Genomic DNA, 14,048 nt, shown 5'->3' with positions numbered 1-14,048 from the left:
CTATTGATATGTGTCAAGCTATGGCAGCAAGTCACAGAGGAAAGAAAATATCCTATTCCATTCCTATACTAGCTTGATCATTTCTAGTCGCCCCCCCCCCCCACCCAAAATTGGAGAAAGACAACCTCTCTTCCTCATCTCTCTCTCCCATCAGGTTGAACGTGAGCAGGAACTACCTGTGTGAGCCTCCCTGGGTCACCACGGCAACCCTAGCCGCCTCCCTAGCGCTGAGAGAGAGAAGAGAGACTCGCTAGTGACAACACACGTTCATTCACAAATACTGGAGGAAATATTTATACAGAGTAGTACAGTAGTCATGTTAAGTCACCTGTTAAATTACACTGAAAATTATAAAAGTAGACCATGAGTCAGAAAAAAAAAGATTTTATTTTAAAATGTTGATAATCTTTCAGAAACAAACATTTTGTATTTTCCAGATTAATTAGATTACAAACCATTGAGGAGGTGGAGCAAGACATTAAACAAATACTTTTACAGCAATTCTCTTTGTCAGTGGCCAGGGCATTGAAAACCCCCAGAGTTTTAAGATGATACCTCAGAGGACAAGGAGAAGCCAATAGCAGGTGTAATGCAGGAACGTCAACCATTTAGAGACACGTGGAAGACCACCACTATATTGGCCACTGTGCTTCAGCACACTATGAATTAGTAAATGGACTTGAGAGGAAAATGGCAGATTACACCCTATTCCCTAGACATAAACCCTCCAAAACGTTCCTCAAAGCAGTCAGGGTAAATGGAAACATGGGACATTAGAATGTGCCAACACGTCAATCTTTAAAACACGGGGTAATTCCTAAAAGGTGGACAAAGCTGTCAGGAGCCGCTGAACAGACTGGCCTTAGTTGTGAAGTGATGACTTTATTTCAGTACATTACTGCGATGCGTAAACACACTGTCAGACTAGGATGTAAAAAAAAACACACGCCTCGTCTCTTTATCGGAGCCGTGAGAAGCAGGTTCAGTGGTACAGAATGACAAAGTGTCGGAAAATCTACCAGTCTGACAATCTGTCAACATTTGAGGACTATATGTATGTATGTGTCTGTGTCATGGATATATAGCTAGCTTCTGTAGTACGGCGCCCTCTCTACACAATCATCTCCAGCTGCCGTGCATATTCGATGACCTGCGTAGCCAGCTCGGTGGAGGGGATGTTGACTTCCTCTGTCCTCTGCTGTTGGTTGCTGAACGAGTAGTAGTCATCTGGGCTTTGGGTCCAGCCCCGCTGCAACACAGACAACTTTAATATGACGAGAGGCTCTGGGTCCAGCCCCGCTGTAACACAGACAACATTAATATGACGAGAGGCTCTGGGTCCAGCCCCGCTGCAACACAGACAACTTTAATATGACGAGAGGCTCTGGGTCCAGCCCCGCTGTAACACAGACAACTTTAATATGACGAGAGGCTCTGGGTCCAGCCCCGCTGTAACACAGACAACTTTAATATGACGAGAGGCTCTGGGTCCAGCCCCGCTGCAACACAGACAACTTTAATATGACGAGAGGCTCTGGGTCCAGCCCCGCTGCAACACAGACAACTTTAATATGACGAGAGGCTCTGGGTCCAGCCCCGCTGTAACACAGACAACTTTAATATGACGAGAGGCTCTGGGTCCAGCCCCGCTGTAACACAGACAACTTTAATATGACGAGAGGCTCTGGGTCCAGCCCCGCTGCAACACAGACAACTTTAATATGACGAGAGGCTCTGGGTCCAGCCCCGCTGTAACACAGACAACTTTAATATGACGAGAGGCTCTGGGTCCAGCCCCGCTGCAACACAGACAACTTTAATATGACGAGAGGCTCTGGGTCCAGCCCCGCTGTAACACAGACAACATTAATATGACGAGAGGCTCTGGGTCCAGCCCCGCTGCAACACAGACAACTTTAATATGACGAGAGGCTCTGGGTCCAGCCCCGCTGTAACACAGACAACTTTAATATGACGAGAGGCTCTGGGTCCAGCCCCGCTGTAACACAGACAACTTTAATATGACGAGAGGCTCTGGGTCCAGCCCCGCTGCAACACAGACAACTTTAATATGACGAGAGGCTCTGGGTCCAGCCCCGCTGCAACACAGACAACTTTAATATGACGAGAGGCTCTGGGTCCAGCCCCGCTGCAACACAGACAACTTTAATATGACGAGAGGCTCTGGGTCCAGCCCCGCTGCAACACAGATAACTTTAATATGACGAGAGGCTCTGGGTCCAGCCCCGCTGCAACACAGACAACTTTAATATGACGAGAGGCTCTGGGTCCAGCCCCGCTGCAACACAGATAACTTTAATATGACGAGAGGCTCTGGGTCCAGCCCCGCTGTAACACAAGACAACTTTAATATGACGAGAGGCTCTGGGTCCAGCCCCGCTGTAACACAGACAACTTTAATATGACGAGAGGCTCTGGGTCCAGCCCCGCTGTAACACAGACAACTTTAATATGACGAGATGGAACTAAACTCAAGTTCTAAGGATCGCCCATTCTCTCAAATCCAGGGGCATGTTCAGTTAGCCTGGTCCCAGATCTGTTTATGCTGGAAAAGCTAACTCCTATGGTCCTTTGTCAAGCACAAACAGATCTTGGACCAAGGTTAGTGTTCAGTAGGGTACAGAACAGAGTAAAACAGACATGAACTAACCTTGTTGGCATACTCTGTCATGTTGTTTGGGGAGGAGAAGAAAAGTACTCTGGTAGCTTCGTTGAACTGAATCTGTTTATAAGCCTTTTCTATGCACCCAGCAATCTCATCACTGAAACAGAGAAGAAACACACATTGTATTGTCATTGTCGGACCACCAAGATGACTCATCCAATCCAAGCATCTTATCGTTTCCAGGCAAAATATTCATTCATCCAATGTCATGCTGTTACTTACCGGATGGTGTCTAGCAGAATGTCTATGAAGAAGGTGTAGCTCTCAGCGGGGATGTTACCTTTGGCCAGAAACACCTTGTTGTAACTTCCCTCCATCAGGTACTGACAGGAAATTAACAAACAGTTCAAAACAGACATTCTACAAGCCAGTTCTACACATGGAAGTTACATGGCTCCACAAAGATAAGCAAAGAAGAAATGAGAAAAGAACAAATGAAGAAGCCATCTCCAAGGTGAACATTTGAATTCCTGCTGAAGATATTTAAGTCAATGAAGGCCAGAATATGACTCTTCTTGGGGAGATAATGAGGGCCTGAAGCAGCAGCAGTTACCTGCTCTAAGGAGACAGGGTGGCGGATGTAGACATTGGTCTGGATGTCTTTAGCAGTCAGCCTCTCCAGCTCTGTGTGGAACTCTGACACACGGTTCTGGGACAGCAGAAAGAGGAGGTTCAGACCCAGCAGCTGGTGCATGTAGGCCGACTCTGGCAACTCATCCCTGGACGGAGGGAGAAAGTGAGAGACACTGATCTAGTTGATTGAACAAGCATAGGTTAAGATGCTCTGGGAATATATAGAGAAAGATTAAAAGTTATTATTTTGAACATGAAACCAAACAAATAAGTGACATTTACTTGTAATCAAAGTAGTAACATTTGAGCTGGGCCATGTATCTCTCAAAGGAAGGGATGTCCTTCTTCAGTATAGCCCACAGAGCCCCGATCTCCAGAACATCACCTGAGAAACAACAAATCTGTTAGCCACTGTTGTCATCCAGTTGATATATGATTAAACCCTGATATCTTAAAGTTATCACACACTGAAATTATTCTGCTGATTCTGAGCAATGACTCCGGAAAGTCCTTCCTATTGACAAGCATGTAGGAAGACATGTCAACAACAACAAAAAATATGAGGCAGCTAGCCTCTTCGCCCCGGGAGACCTGTACAGTTCCCCGTTGCTGACGACGACATCCCGCACCCGGAAAACATATTTACCAGCTCTCTGGTTGACCCGTTTCAGGCTATAGAATGTGTGAACTATGGTCAAAATAAAATGTTTACATCAATTTTCTGATGCTCACTCCCTAGTCCCTGTGGTTGCCATGAGAGATTAGTGCCTGATCCAAGATGGCAGTGCACCTTTAGGGAAATATGATGTGAATTCAGTCAACTCCGGAAAAGTTGGATATAAACATTATTTTCACACGTTGTATAGCCCGAAACAACTGGTAAGGAATTCCAGATTTGTGATGAGAAAAGTTTCTGGGAAATAGATCAACCAGAGGGCTGGTAAATATGTTTCGGGGTACGGAATGTCACCTTTGGCGACGGGAGATCAATATCTAACTTTAGTGCATTTCCAAGTAACATGATAATTCAGATGGCCACTCCAACTTCACTCTCATGTGGGTGCTAGCAAGCAGGCTAGGTAGTGCCAGGTATTAAACAGACAGTAGGGTCTGGAAGCTCTATTGAGCTTCGATTGGTCAATAACGTTGCAATATCACAGAGTATTTGCATACGGTTAATCTTTCCCAGAGAAGAAGAGAGGCGCCCAACTCAGCAGAAAAACGGTCTCCTTCCAGCAGGTGGTGTATTTTCATTGTTTCGCCCACCAAGCAAGGCATTTTTGTATAAGGTCAATGTGTCAAATTTTGTAGACAAAAAACCTGATGGCTTACTTGTTGCGTGATGTTTATTTGATCTAATAGAAGTTTCATAATATTTAAGTTGTTACCAGTGTACTGATATAAATAGGACACGTGACGTTCCAGCCACTTGGAGAGAAAAAACCCTTTATATCAGAGTTTTCTCCAGACAGCTACGCATATTCAGAGCACGCGGTTATATTCCCTCTTCTTTCAATCCAGGCGGTTGACGTCAAGAACCCACATCGAATATTCAGAAAAGGATTTACAATAATAAGATGTATCCACCAATCCAAAGAATGGATAGACAGGAACTAGACAGCCCAACTGTGCCGCTTTGCGGACAACGACTCCCACTCTTAGGGCCGAGAGACATCTTGTTAGTGTATCCATAATCTTCGGCTTTTCCCTCCCTCTGCATTGCTCAAAGGTCCCTCCAATTCCATCAATTGAAAATAAACGGGGCTCCGTTGTTTCCTCGCCCCCATCGTGTTGTGTGTAAATGCACTGTTACAGGTCTGACTGAGCAGAAGCTATGAGTTAGCTGGGTCATTCCAACTGTAAGGTGCCATTCGGACCTCAACTTTAGAATGAATATATATCAGAAAAGGGACATGTTTGACTTCCACATCAGCATTTTGGTCAAGCTCAGGCACTTACAAAAAAATGTGGGTGCATTTTCCAATTTGTTATGTGCATAATCCTAACAGGGAGGAACCTAACTGGGTTGTAAATGTTGAGCCTAAATTGGCAATAGCTCTGAGTGAACATGACCGAGCTAGCATATTGGTGAACACTTGAACAGGATTTTAACCTCTATCAAACATATTTTAACATTTACAGACTAACAACATGAAGGTAAAGGTCCTGACCTTATATTTAAAAGCTTTTAAAAATCCACATTTGACACTAAATAAGAAGTTATATTTCCTGGGGCCAGAAAAGGCACCGCATTGTAGGAACGTTCGCCAGTTAGCATTTTGTTGTGATGACTAGTAACTTACGAGCTAAAATAAGCTGCTGTTTGGTGAGCTTAGTTCCAGTCGTTGGTAAGAAGTTTAACTCCAATAACGAGATCTGTAGAAAGAAATAGCAACGGACGGTTGATATCTTTGTAAAACAGTTGGTTACGTTAGCTTAGCTAACGTTAGCTAGCAATACTGGTTAATTGACAAAATACCGTATAATTTAGGTTCGAGGGTGAAGAAACTAAATATTGTAATAGCCTTTACCTTGAGCTTGCTCAAAATTTCTCCACATTTGTTCAGATTTGGATTTTTCTTGTTCCATTCCGTTTTCAATGTTTCATATAGCCCCGCGGTCTCTTTCAATACAGACGCCATGGTGATTCTGCAAAATGTACGACACCGGACGCTCGGAATACAGTACGCAACTGTCGTAAAACAGCGTTGTTGCCGAAGAGTATCTGTTATATTGACAAGATAGTCAAGTGACCACTCTAACGATGGAAATACATTTCCGAACATGTTTATTTTCTTGTCTGGATACTCCCGAGATCGACACATTCTCACATAGCCGTTGCTAAATCATAAATTGACACTTCAGTGTTGTGCTGTTTATTTCTGATTGTTTTCAAAAGCCTATGAAGATGTCCAGATGAAAGCATAAATGCAATTTGTTGACCCCCGAAACACCTTAGACTTGGATACACATTATCCCGAATAAAAACGTCTGTTAAATTCGCTGCTCTGTATTGCTAGTTTTTAGTTTTAGGGAATTATCGGATATATATCACCAAAATGTCGATAATAAAGGTGCTAACATGGTAGCCGTTCTAAAACATGGCCAAACCAGATATTGTATGTGTGTAAACTTGATGTAGCTAGGCAAGTCAGTTAATGACAAATTCTTATTTACAATGACGGCCAAACCCAGACGACCCTGGGCCAATTGTGCACCGCCCAATGGGACTCCCAATCACGGCCGGTTGTGATGCAGCCTGGATTCGAACCAAGGACTGTAGTGACACCTCTTGCACTGAGATGCAGTGCCTCGGGAGCCCTAAATAGTCTAGCTACTATTTAATCCACAGATTGACTGTTTTAGGGAACAACTGTTCTCATAGCATGTGACATTCATTTAAAACAAAGGCAGTTCTTTGTCTAGTACATACAAAATCAACAGCAATAGTAAAAAAAAAAAAAAAAGGTGAATCAACAAATACATGTATTCTTGTGTGTCAACAACAGGTACAACTCCGATATAAAGTATTTTTTTTCATAGTTGCGAAATGTCACGTGCGCCCACTTAAATCAGTGCATTTGTAACAACGTAACAATTACGAAATGTATATTCGATTAAATAAGCCACACGTAGCAAATTAGCAATTACAGTTGTTGAACAGATTCGACACTCGTTGACCTCTACAAAAATTCCTCACGTCGTGATCTTATTTTTCTGGACAGATTTTGGGCCGAGTAAACCCTCTTGCTTCGCCTCTTCCTCTCTGCTATAACTCTCTTCTTCTACGTTCGAATTCTAGTGCAAATGGTGCGTTCATACCTCCTACAGGCCGGCATAACATCGTCGTGTTTCTGAAAAATAGAAAACATCTTTATAAAAATCTTTATGTCCATTAGATGGCGCTCATTCAAAGTTAAATATATCCAAAGTCCTTTACATACTTTTAATCCTTCACGGGGCGTCTTGGTGAGGAATTCCCCATGTATCCGCCCAATGACGTAGTTGGAGACCCCTTTTTAGTGGGCTGTTCTTTGGGGGTGTTCCATGCTCTGTATGGTCCTCATATGCCGTAGTCTTGACGCCATGTGAATGCCACGTATAATGTTTTGTGTGTGTGTGTGTGGAAAAAAAATACATTTTCCACCATCAACTGTTTTTGAGCAACTAAATCGTTTTGAAACAGCTCATGAGGAAATGTCAAGACATTTGCTCCACATTATTGTTGTGTTGGAAAGGCAACACTGTTCTTGTCAGCAGAATTGCCCGTTGATCTGATTAGGAAATCTGGGAAAAGGTTAGTGTGTTATCCAAAGAAGAGATTTTCTACAGGGCTTGGACATATCTTGTCTATTTGAAACTGTCTGGTGGAAATTAGTAGCAGCAGACCAGACCCCATCCAAGACACGCACAAACAGAGCAGGTCATGGGTACGGCCTAAACATCTTGTTCCTAGGGAAAAGTCCAAATAGGGGGATGTTGTTAATGCCTATAATAAAGGTAGTGTCTAGAGGCTGAGCCTGAGCCCAAGGAAACTTAGCGGACCCCAGGAAAGCTGATATTAATAGTTCTCGGGCCAGCCCACCACATTCCTAGCATGTGAGTCACACTGTACACTAGGAGAAAGAGAGGGGGGAGAGAGAGAGGGGGGGGGGGGGGGGGGGGAGAGAAAGAGTGAGGGGTAGTAGAGAGAGAGAGGGAAAGATAACGAGAGGGGGGAGGGAGAGGGGGAGACAGGGAAAGAGAGAGGGGGAGACAGGGAAAGAGAGCGGGGGAAGGAATGACTGTTTCTCATTTGTATTTCTTTCCATGGAGGAGTGAAAGAGGCAGGCAGGGAGGGAGACCAGACCCCTCCCTCCCTACGCAAACCTTAAAAGCCTACACACACACACACATTTTAGAGGCACTTACACTAGAAAGAATTCAACAGAGTATAAACAGAGAGTATACTGATACCTCATGATCTACTGGGCTGTATGTCAGTTGGTTAAACCTGGGACTGCTTGAACTAGAAGGCTGGAGAGAGATTTGGATACGTTTATTTTTTTTTGGCATGTTTGTGTTTAAGGGAGAACGGGAGTGAGTGAGTGAGTGTACCACTGGAAAATGGTGGTATGGGGTTTTGGCCTGGAGCACTGTGACTCACTGTTTATCTGACTGTCATTGAGGAACCAAGTGAACATTATACTGTTGCTATAGAGGAGAATCAGCCTGTGTCCACTGCTATGCCCTGTTTGAAATATAAAATATAGTTTTTACTGTGTTGCCTAAATATGGTATGTTCTGTATCTATATCCTGTTTTGTGTCCAGATGGGATATTTATTAAGGAACACTTAACATTCTACTGTTACACACATGCAGATATTGAAAAAAAAATCCACAGATTGACTTTGATCTCTTTCCTTTCTCTAAACACCGATGAATTCGACTTCATCTCCTCTTCATTCTGAACAAGAGGTTATCGGAGGTCATCAGAGAAAGAACACAGTCCATACCGTTTATTAGGCAATGATAATAATACAACAAGTAGCAGTTGGTGAAGCTAGCTGTGTACAGTAGTCAGTAAAATAGATAAACAAACCAAACTGTTTTAGGGAACAACACTGTTCTCATAGCATGTGACATTCATTTCAAACAAAGGCAGTTCTTTGTCTAGTACATACAAAATCAACAGCAAAAAAATATATCTAATGAATCAAAAAATACATGTATTCTTTTTTGCCATGAGAGAAAGAAAAAAGTATACGAGGAAAAATGGCAAGTTACTGTAAAACTATGGCAAGTTACTGTAAAACGATGGCACGTTACTGTAAAACTATGGCAAGTTACTGTAAAACTATGGCACGTTACTGTAAAACGATGGCACGTTACTGTAAAACGATGGCACGTTACTGTAAAACTATGGCACGTTACTGTAAAACGATGGCACGTTACTGTAAAACTATACTATAGAAATGCTGTAATGTCACTGGTTAGACCAGTCCCCTACAGACAGACAGACAGAGAGATGACTAAACAAGCTTCATACTGTCGCTAATAGCAACAGCTGTCTATCAAATACATGTGTAGATTAGTGTACTCATATTAGTGTGTATTTCTGTCTGTTTTGATTTGTTTAAAAACTCCCTGCTAAATAGCTCCATGTAAAAGCAAGTCAAATATAGTATGGAGTAAAGTCAGATACATGTATACCGGTAATCATATCAGTGTGTAATTAACAGTAGACGTGTCAGTCAGTGATGCCACTGTGGACCCAGTCATCCAAAGAATGTTGAGTTATTAAACAGTAGATGTGAGATTGTGAGGATTTATAATAATGTAATGTCGTTTCTGACATAACATCTGTGTGAGAATATAACATATACAAGACATCTAGAAAGAGAATGTGTGGTTAACCTGCTAGTTTGGAGAAAGTAGTGTTCAGAGTAGAGTGTAGTAGTGTAGAATGTAGTAGAGTAGAATGTAGTAGAGTGTAGTAGTGTAGAATGTAGTAGAGTAGAATGTAGTAGTGTAGAATGTAGTAGAGTAGAGTGTAGTAGTGTAGAATGTAGTAGAGTAGAGTGTAGTAGAGTAGAATGTAGTAGAGTAGAGTGTAGTAGAGTGTAGTAGAGTAGAATGTAGTAGAGTGGAGTAGAGTAGAATGTAGTAAAGTAGAATGTGGTAGAGTCGAGTAGAATGTAGTAGAGTAGAATGTGGTAGAGTAGAGTGTAGTAGAGTAGAATGTAGTAGAGTAGAGTGTAGTAGAGTGTAGTAGAGTAGAATATAGTAGAGTGGAGTAGAGTAGAATGAAGTAGAATGTAGTAGAGTAGAGGAAAGTGTAGTATAGTATAGTAGAGTGGAGTAGAGTAGAGTAGAGTGGGGCAGAGTGTAGTAGAGTAGTGTGTAGTACTGTAGTAGAGTGTAGTAGAGTGGAGTGGGGTAGAGTAGAGTGTAGTAGAGTGTAGTGTAGTAGTAGAGTAGAGTGTAGTAGAGTGTAGTAGTTGAGTAGAGTGTAGAGTGTAGTAGAGTGGAGTAGTGTATTAGAGTAGAGTGTAGTGTAGTAGAGTGTAGTGTAGTTGAGTGTAATAGAGTAGAGAAGAGCAGAGCAGTAGAGTAGAGTAGATCGGTATAGTACAGTAGCATATAATAGAGTAGAGTAGATCGGTATAGTACAGTAGCATATAATAGAGTAGAGTAGATCGGTATAGTACAGTAGCATATAATAGAGTAGAGTACAGTAGAGCAGTAGAGTATAGTAGATTACAATATAGTATAATAAAGTAGAGAAGTAGAGTATAATAGTATAATAAAGTAGAGAAGTAGAGTATAATATAGTATAATAAAGTAGAGAAGTAGAGTATAATATAGTATAATAGAGTAGAGAAGTAGAGTATAATAAAGTAGAGAAGTAGAGTATAATATAGTATAATAGAGTAGAGCAGTGTGGGCCACTAGCCTTTATTTGACCTCAGCTCAGCTAAACACATGATCCAATAAGACAAAATTGGGGTGCATTTCAATAGTGTAAAGTATCTCCCCTTCCTCCTTTCCTTTCATTCATCTGCACTATGGGAAAGGAACCAGACTGGAAACACACTGGACTCCAGACCACACATCACAACGGGGGGGGGGTTCCAGTCTCATCTCCGCTACTCTGTCAAGCCTTTTCTTACTGTCTCCCTCTCGAAGACCGGAGATGAAACGACCAGAGGAAGCTACCTTAGACTATCGAGATACACCCAGGGGCTTACCTTAGACTATCGAGATACACCCAGGGGCTTACCTTAGACTATCGAGATACACCCAGGGGCTGACAGACATAAAGACAAGGAGACAAGAGGACAATGTGGGGGGGGGGGGGGCAGTAGCGTGTGTGTCAGCCGTCAGAGGGTTATACTGTCAGCTCCACAGGGTGGGTTGATGTAAAAGTCTCTATATATCCGATCCTTTCATTCTGCGCTTGGAGGGGGGTACCAGACGGGCGGGCAGTTCAGGGGGCAGACCATGCCCCTCTAACTTCACCTCGATCAGGTGGCTGGCCAGCGCAAACTCCTCGTCATCCAGCATGCCATCCCGGTCCACATCCGACAGCTTCCAGATCCTCCCCAGTACGGAGTTAGGCAGCCGGGTGCTCACCATCCAGTCCTTGGCCTTGGTGCCACTCAGCTTGCCCTCGTTGGGCGCCAGGTTGTAGAAGATCTCGTCGTATTTGGGCTTGTCCTTGGTCACTACCCAGGACATCTCGCCCTCTTCCTCGCCGTCCTCCCCCCCATTCTCCACCTCTCTGAATGGGTCATTCTCCACAAAGGGCCCGGCGCGGGTACCCAGGAAGGCACCCCCTTGCACCCCTGGCTGCACCCCCGCGTCAATCTCCTCTTGGCGTAGCAGTGGCATGAGCTTGGCGATGTCGGACGCCAACAGCTCATCCAGAGCAGCCATCAGGGACGGCTTCAGGGGCTTGAACTTAGTGAAGTCATGGATCAACAGCTGCTCCTGGACGGGAAACAGAGGCCACAGCAAACTAGTCAGCCAATCATCTGGCAAATATTACAGAGGGATGAACTACCAGACTTGAGCTTTGGACATTGAAACCTGAATAGAAATATTAGACTAAACATACCTGCATCTTGGCGCAGTCAGGGAAGTCCCCAGCAGAGATATGGTGCTGCAGCTGGATCTTGGAGAAGATTACAGGAAGTTGGTAGATCAGGTTCTTCTTCATTTTGTCCTTCCTGAAGGTTGGCATCTCCTTCTTTAGATAGCTGATGATGTGGGCATGCACCTGGAGGGAGAGAGAGAGATGTGGGGAGAGGGAGAGAGAGATGTGGGGAGAGAGAGAGAGAGAGAGAGAGAGGGGGGGGTTGGGAGAGGGATGTGGGGGGATGGGGAGAGGGATGTGGGGGGATGGGGAGAGGGATGTGGGGGGATGGGGAGAGGGATGTGGGGGGAGGGAGAGAGAGGGGGGAGAGGGATGTAGGGGGAGGGAGAGAGAGGGGGAGAGGGATGTAGGGGGAGAGAGGGTTGGGGGAGGGAGAGAGTTAGGGGGGAGAGAGAGAAAGAAAGAAAGAGAAAGAAGAGTAGAGCGAGAGAATTAGGGAGGGGGGTGGCAAATATTAACTTCAGCAATGCAACTCTCTCCTCATTTTCTTATATGAACCTAGTAAAACACCTTATTCCTCAGTAACGCGATCTACTAGACAGGATGTGTGTTACAGAGTTGATTATATCATACCATCTACTTCAACAGAAAGGGATGAGTGAGCGACGTTGATAAAGATTCAGATAGACATACCATTTGTTTTCTAGTTTGGTAATTACAGGGCTCATCTGTAAAAAAAAAAATAAAGACCTTGGTCTCCCTGTCAAAATAAAGATAAAAAGATGTATTGTAGAGAGAGAGAACCTACCCTGACCAGTCGTGCCCTCTTCACCAGGTCGTTGAGTTTCCTGAGGGCTGCGTTATGAGGAAGATTCTGGATGTCACTAAACAGATCTTCCTCTTCCAGCTCAAACAGACGACGGTTATCAGCGACCAGCAGCGGCTCGGACCAGAACGACCCGATATACACCCTCAAGACCTCTGGAGTGTTGAACACCTGTTAAATCAGATCAATAATATCAATCAATTGTATCACAAAGTGCTATACACACTCCCCAACTGCTTTAGGTGCGGGCTTTACGGGCTAACGTTAGTTAGCTAACATTACGGGCTAACGTCAGTTGGCTAACATTACGGGCTAACGTTAGTTGGCTAACATTACGGGCTAACGTTAGTTGGCTAGCTAACTGGCTATAGAAGCCAAGGACGTTCGCTATTTTTGTTTGTGATGATTAAACTCAAGTGTCAAGGCCAACAGTTTATCTTCCGATGACTTCAGCCATGTGAAAAACCTTCCATAGCTAAATATAGCTAGTTTCCTTTGCTTGTAGCTTGCCTCTAATCTGACTGGTGTTAGCTAGCTTCTAGCGCTGTTGCTGCGCAACCTAAGTGCTTTGGTCCGGGTTTTAGAACTCTGAGATTCGGCTAGAAATGAGCATGTGAGAGCGATAAATTACAAATGTAATGAAAACTGTTGCCCCTACAAACTTCTTCAGTCCGAAAGGTGGCAAGTCTAATAATGGTCACTTTATGGACGCTGTAGTAACGGTTCTTATCCGACGCCAAGACATTGAGTTAGGTCGGGGCAAGAAATTAGATATTTTTCCTAATGCTAAAGACCCTGATAAAAATCTGTGTGGTTCTCGTTAACTACCGGACGGGTAGTTAACGAGAGGCGAGGAGTGTGTTGTGTATCTCCAATCAAGTTGATTTGGAACTTTTCATCGACATTGGTGGCATATTAGATATGATGGTAGGGAGATTTGAATCAACCAATGAGCTTCAACCAATGAGCTTCAACCAATGAGCTTCAACCAATGCATATCGCCCCCACAATAATATTTATTTTCTAGTGATAGTTTAATGTTGTCATCATAGTATGACAACATTTCCCTCCGGGGGATGAATAAAGGACTCCTCTCACCTTGCCCAGGGACCACATTAGAGCTCCGTAGATTCTCATCAGCTGTTGTGTTCCCACCATGTCAGCCTTGTTCAGGACGACACGCAGTTTGTCCTCGTTACCCCGCAGCGCTCCGATGGCCTCGGAGAACTCATCACTGATCTCCAACTTGTGGGCGTCGAACAGGAGGATGATGCGGTCAACGCGCTCCGCAAACCATCGTAGCACCGCTGGGAAGTCATAGCCTGAGGGAGGGTTAGGGGTCAGAGGTCAGGGGAGAGACGGGACACGAGGGGTCTGTCAGAGT

At 44.0% G+C, this 14,048-nt stretch overlaps 2 protein-coding genes across 3 annotated transcripts in view; both read right to left on the bottom strand.

Annotated features, from left to right (window-relative positions):
* Window positions 1-368: 368 nt before the first annotated feature.
* psmd8 (proteasome 26S subunit, non-ATPase 8) lies at window positions 369-5,958 on the bottom strand. 2 transcript variants are annotated; one of them, XM_071360259.1, is made up of 7 exons: window positions 5,791-5,958; window positions 5,563-5,635; window positions 3,542-3,644; window positions 3,240-3,405; window positions 2,909-3,009; window positions 2,672-2,783; window positions 369-1,249 (listed from the first exon to the last, which is right to left on the bottom strand). In XM_071360259.1, exons 1-7 carry the CDS (start codon window positions 5,899-5,901, stop codon window positions 1,112-1,114), a joined length of 804 nt encoding a protein of 267 aa, XP_071216360.1. In that variant the 5' UTR covers window positions 5,902-5,958; the 3' UTR covers window positions 369-1,111. The 2 variants fall into 2 exon arrangements, with proteins under 2 accessions (XP_071216360.1, XP_071216361.1); XM_071360260.1 differs by lacking the exon at window positions 369-1,249 and adding an exon at window positions 2,355-2,450.
* Window positions 5,959-8,743: 2,785 nt separating this feature from the next.
* ehd2b (EH-domain containing 2b) overlaps window positions 8,744-14,048 on the bottom strand; it is a 36,851-nt gene continuing 31,546 nt past the window's right edge. Inside the window, exons 5-8 of the mRNA XM_071360262.1 lie at window positions 13,763-13,986; window positions 12,647-12,835; window positions 11,860-12,021; window positions 8,744-11,732 (exon numbers count right to left, since the gene is read on the bottom strand). Of these exons, the coding sequence (XP_071216363.1) occupies window positions 11,172-11,732; window positions 11,860-12,021; window positions 12,647-12,835; window positions 13,763-13,986 (1,136 nt within the window). The 3' untranslated portion in view covers window positions 8,744-11,171. The remainder of the gene's footprint in view (window positions 11,733-11,859; window positions 12,022-12,646; window positions 12,836-13,762; window positions 13,987-14,048) is intronic.

Source organism: Salvelinus alpinus, chromosome 22, assembly GCF_045679555.1.
Source record: "Salvelinus alpinus chromosome 22, SLU_Salpinus.1, whole genome shotgun sequence".
Lineage (NCBI taxonomy): Eukaryota > Metazoa > Chordata > Actinopteri > Salmoniformes > Salmonidae > Salvelinus > Salvelinus alpinus.
This window is presented reverse-complemented; position numbering and strand designations above follow the sequence as displayed.

Excerpts from the sequence above, each read along its gene's own strand:
- psmd8 (XM_071360259.1), bottom strand. The coding sequence starts at position 5,901 with ATGGCGTCTGTATTGAAAGAGACCGCGGGGCTATATGAAACATTGAAA. Across the intron at positions 5,636-5,790 it reads AAATTTTGAGCAAGCTCAAG|ATCTCGTTATTGGAGTTAAA; the intron begins GTAAAGGCTATT and ends TTCTTTCTACAG. Across the intron at positions 3,645-5,562 it reads ACAGCAGCTTATTTTAGCTC|GTGATGTTCTGGAGATCGGG; the intron begins GTAAGTTACTAG and ends GTTGTTTCTCAG.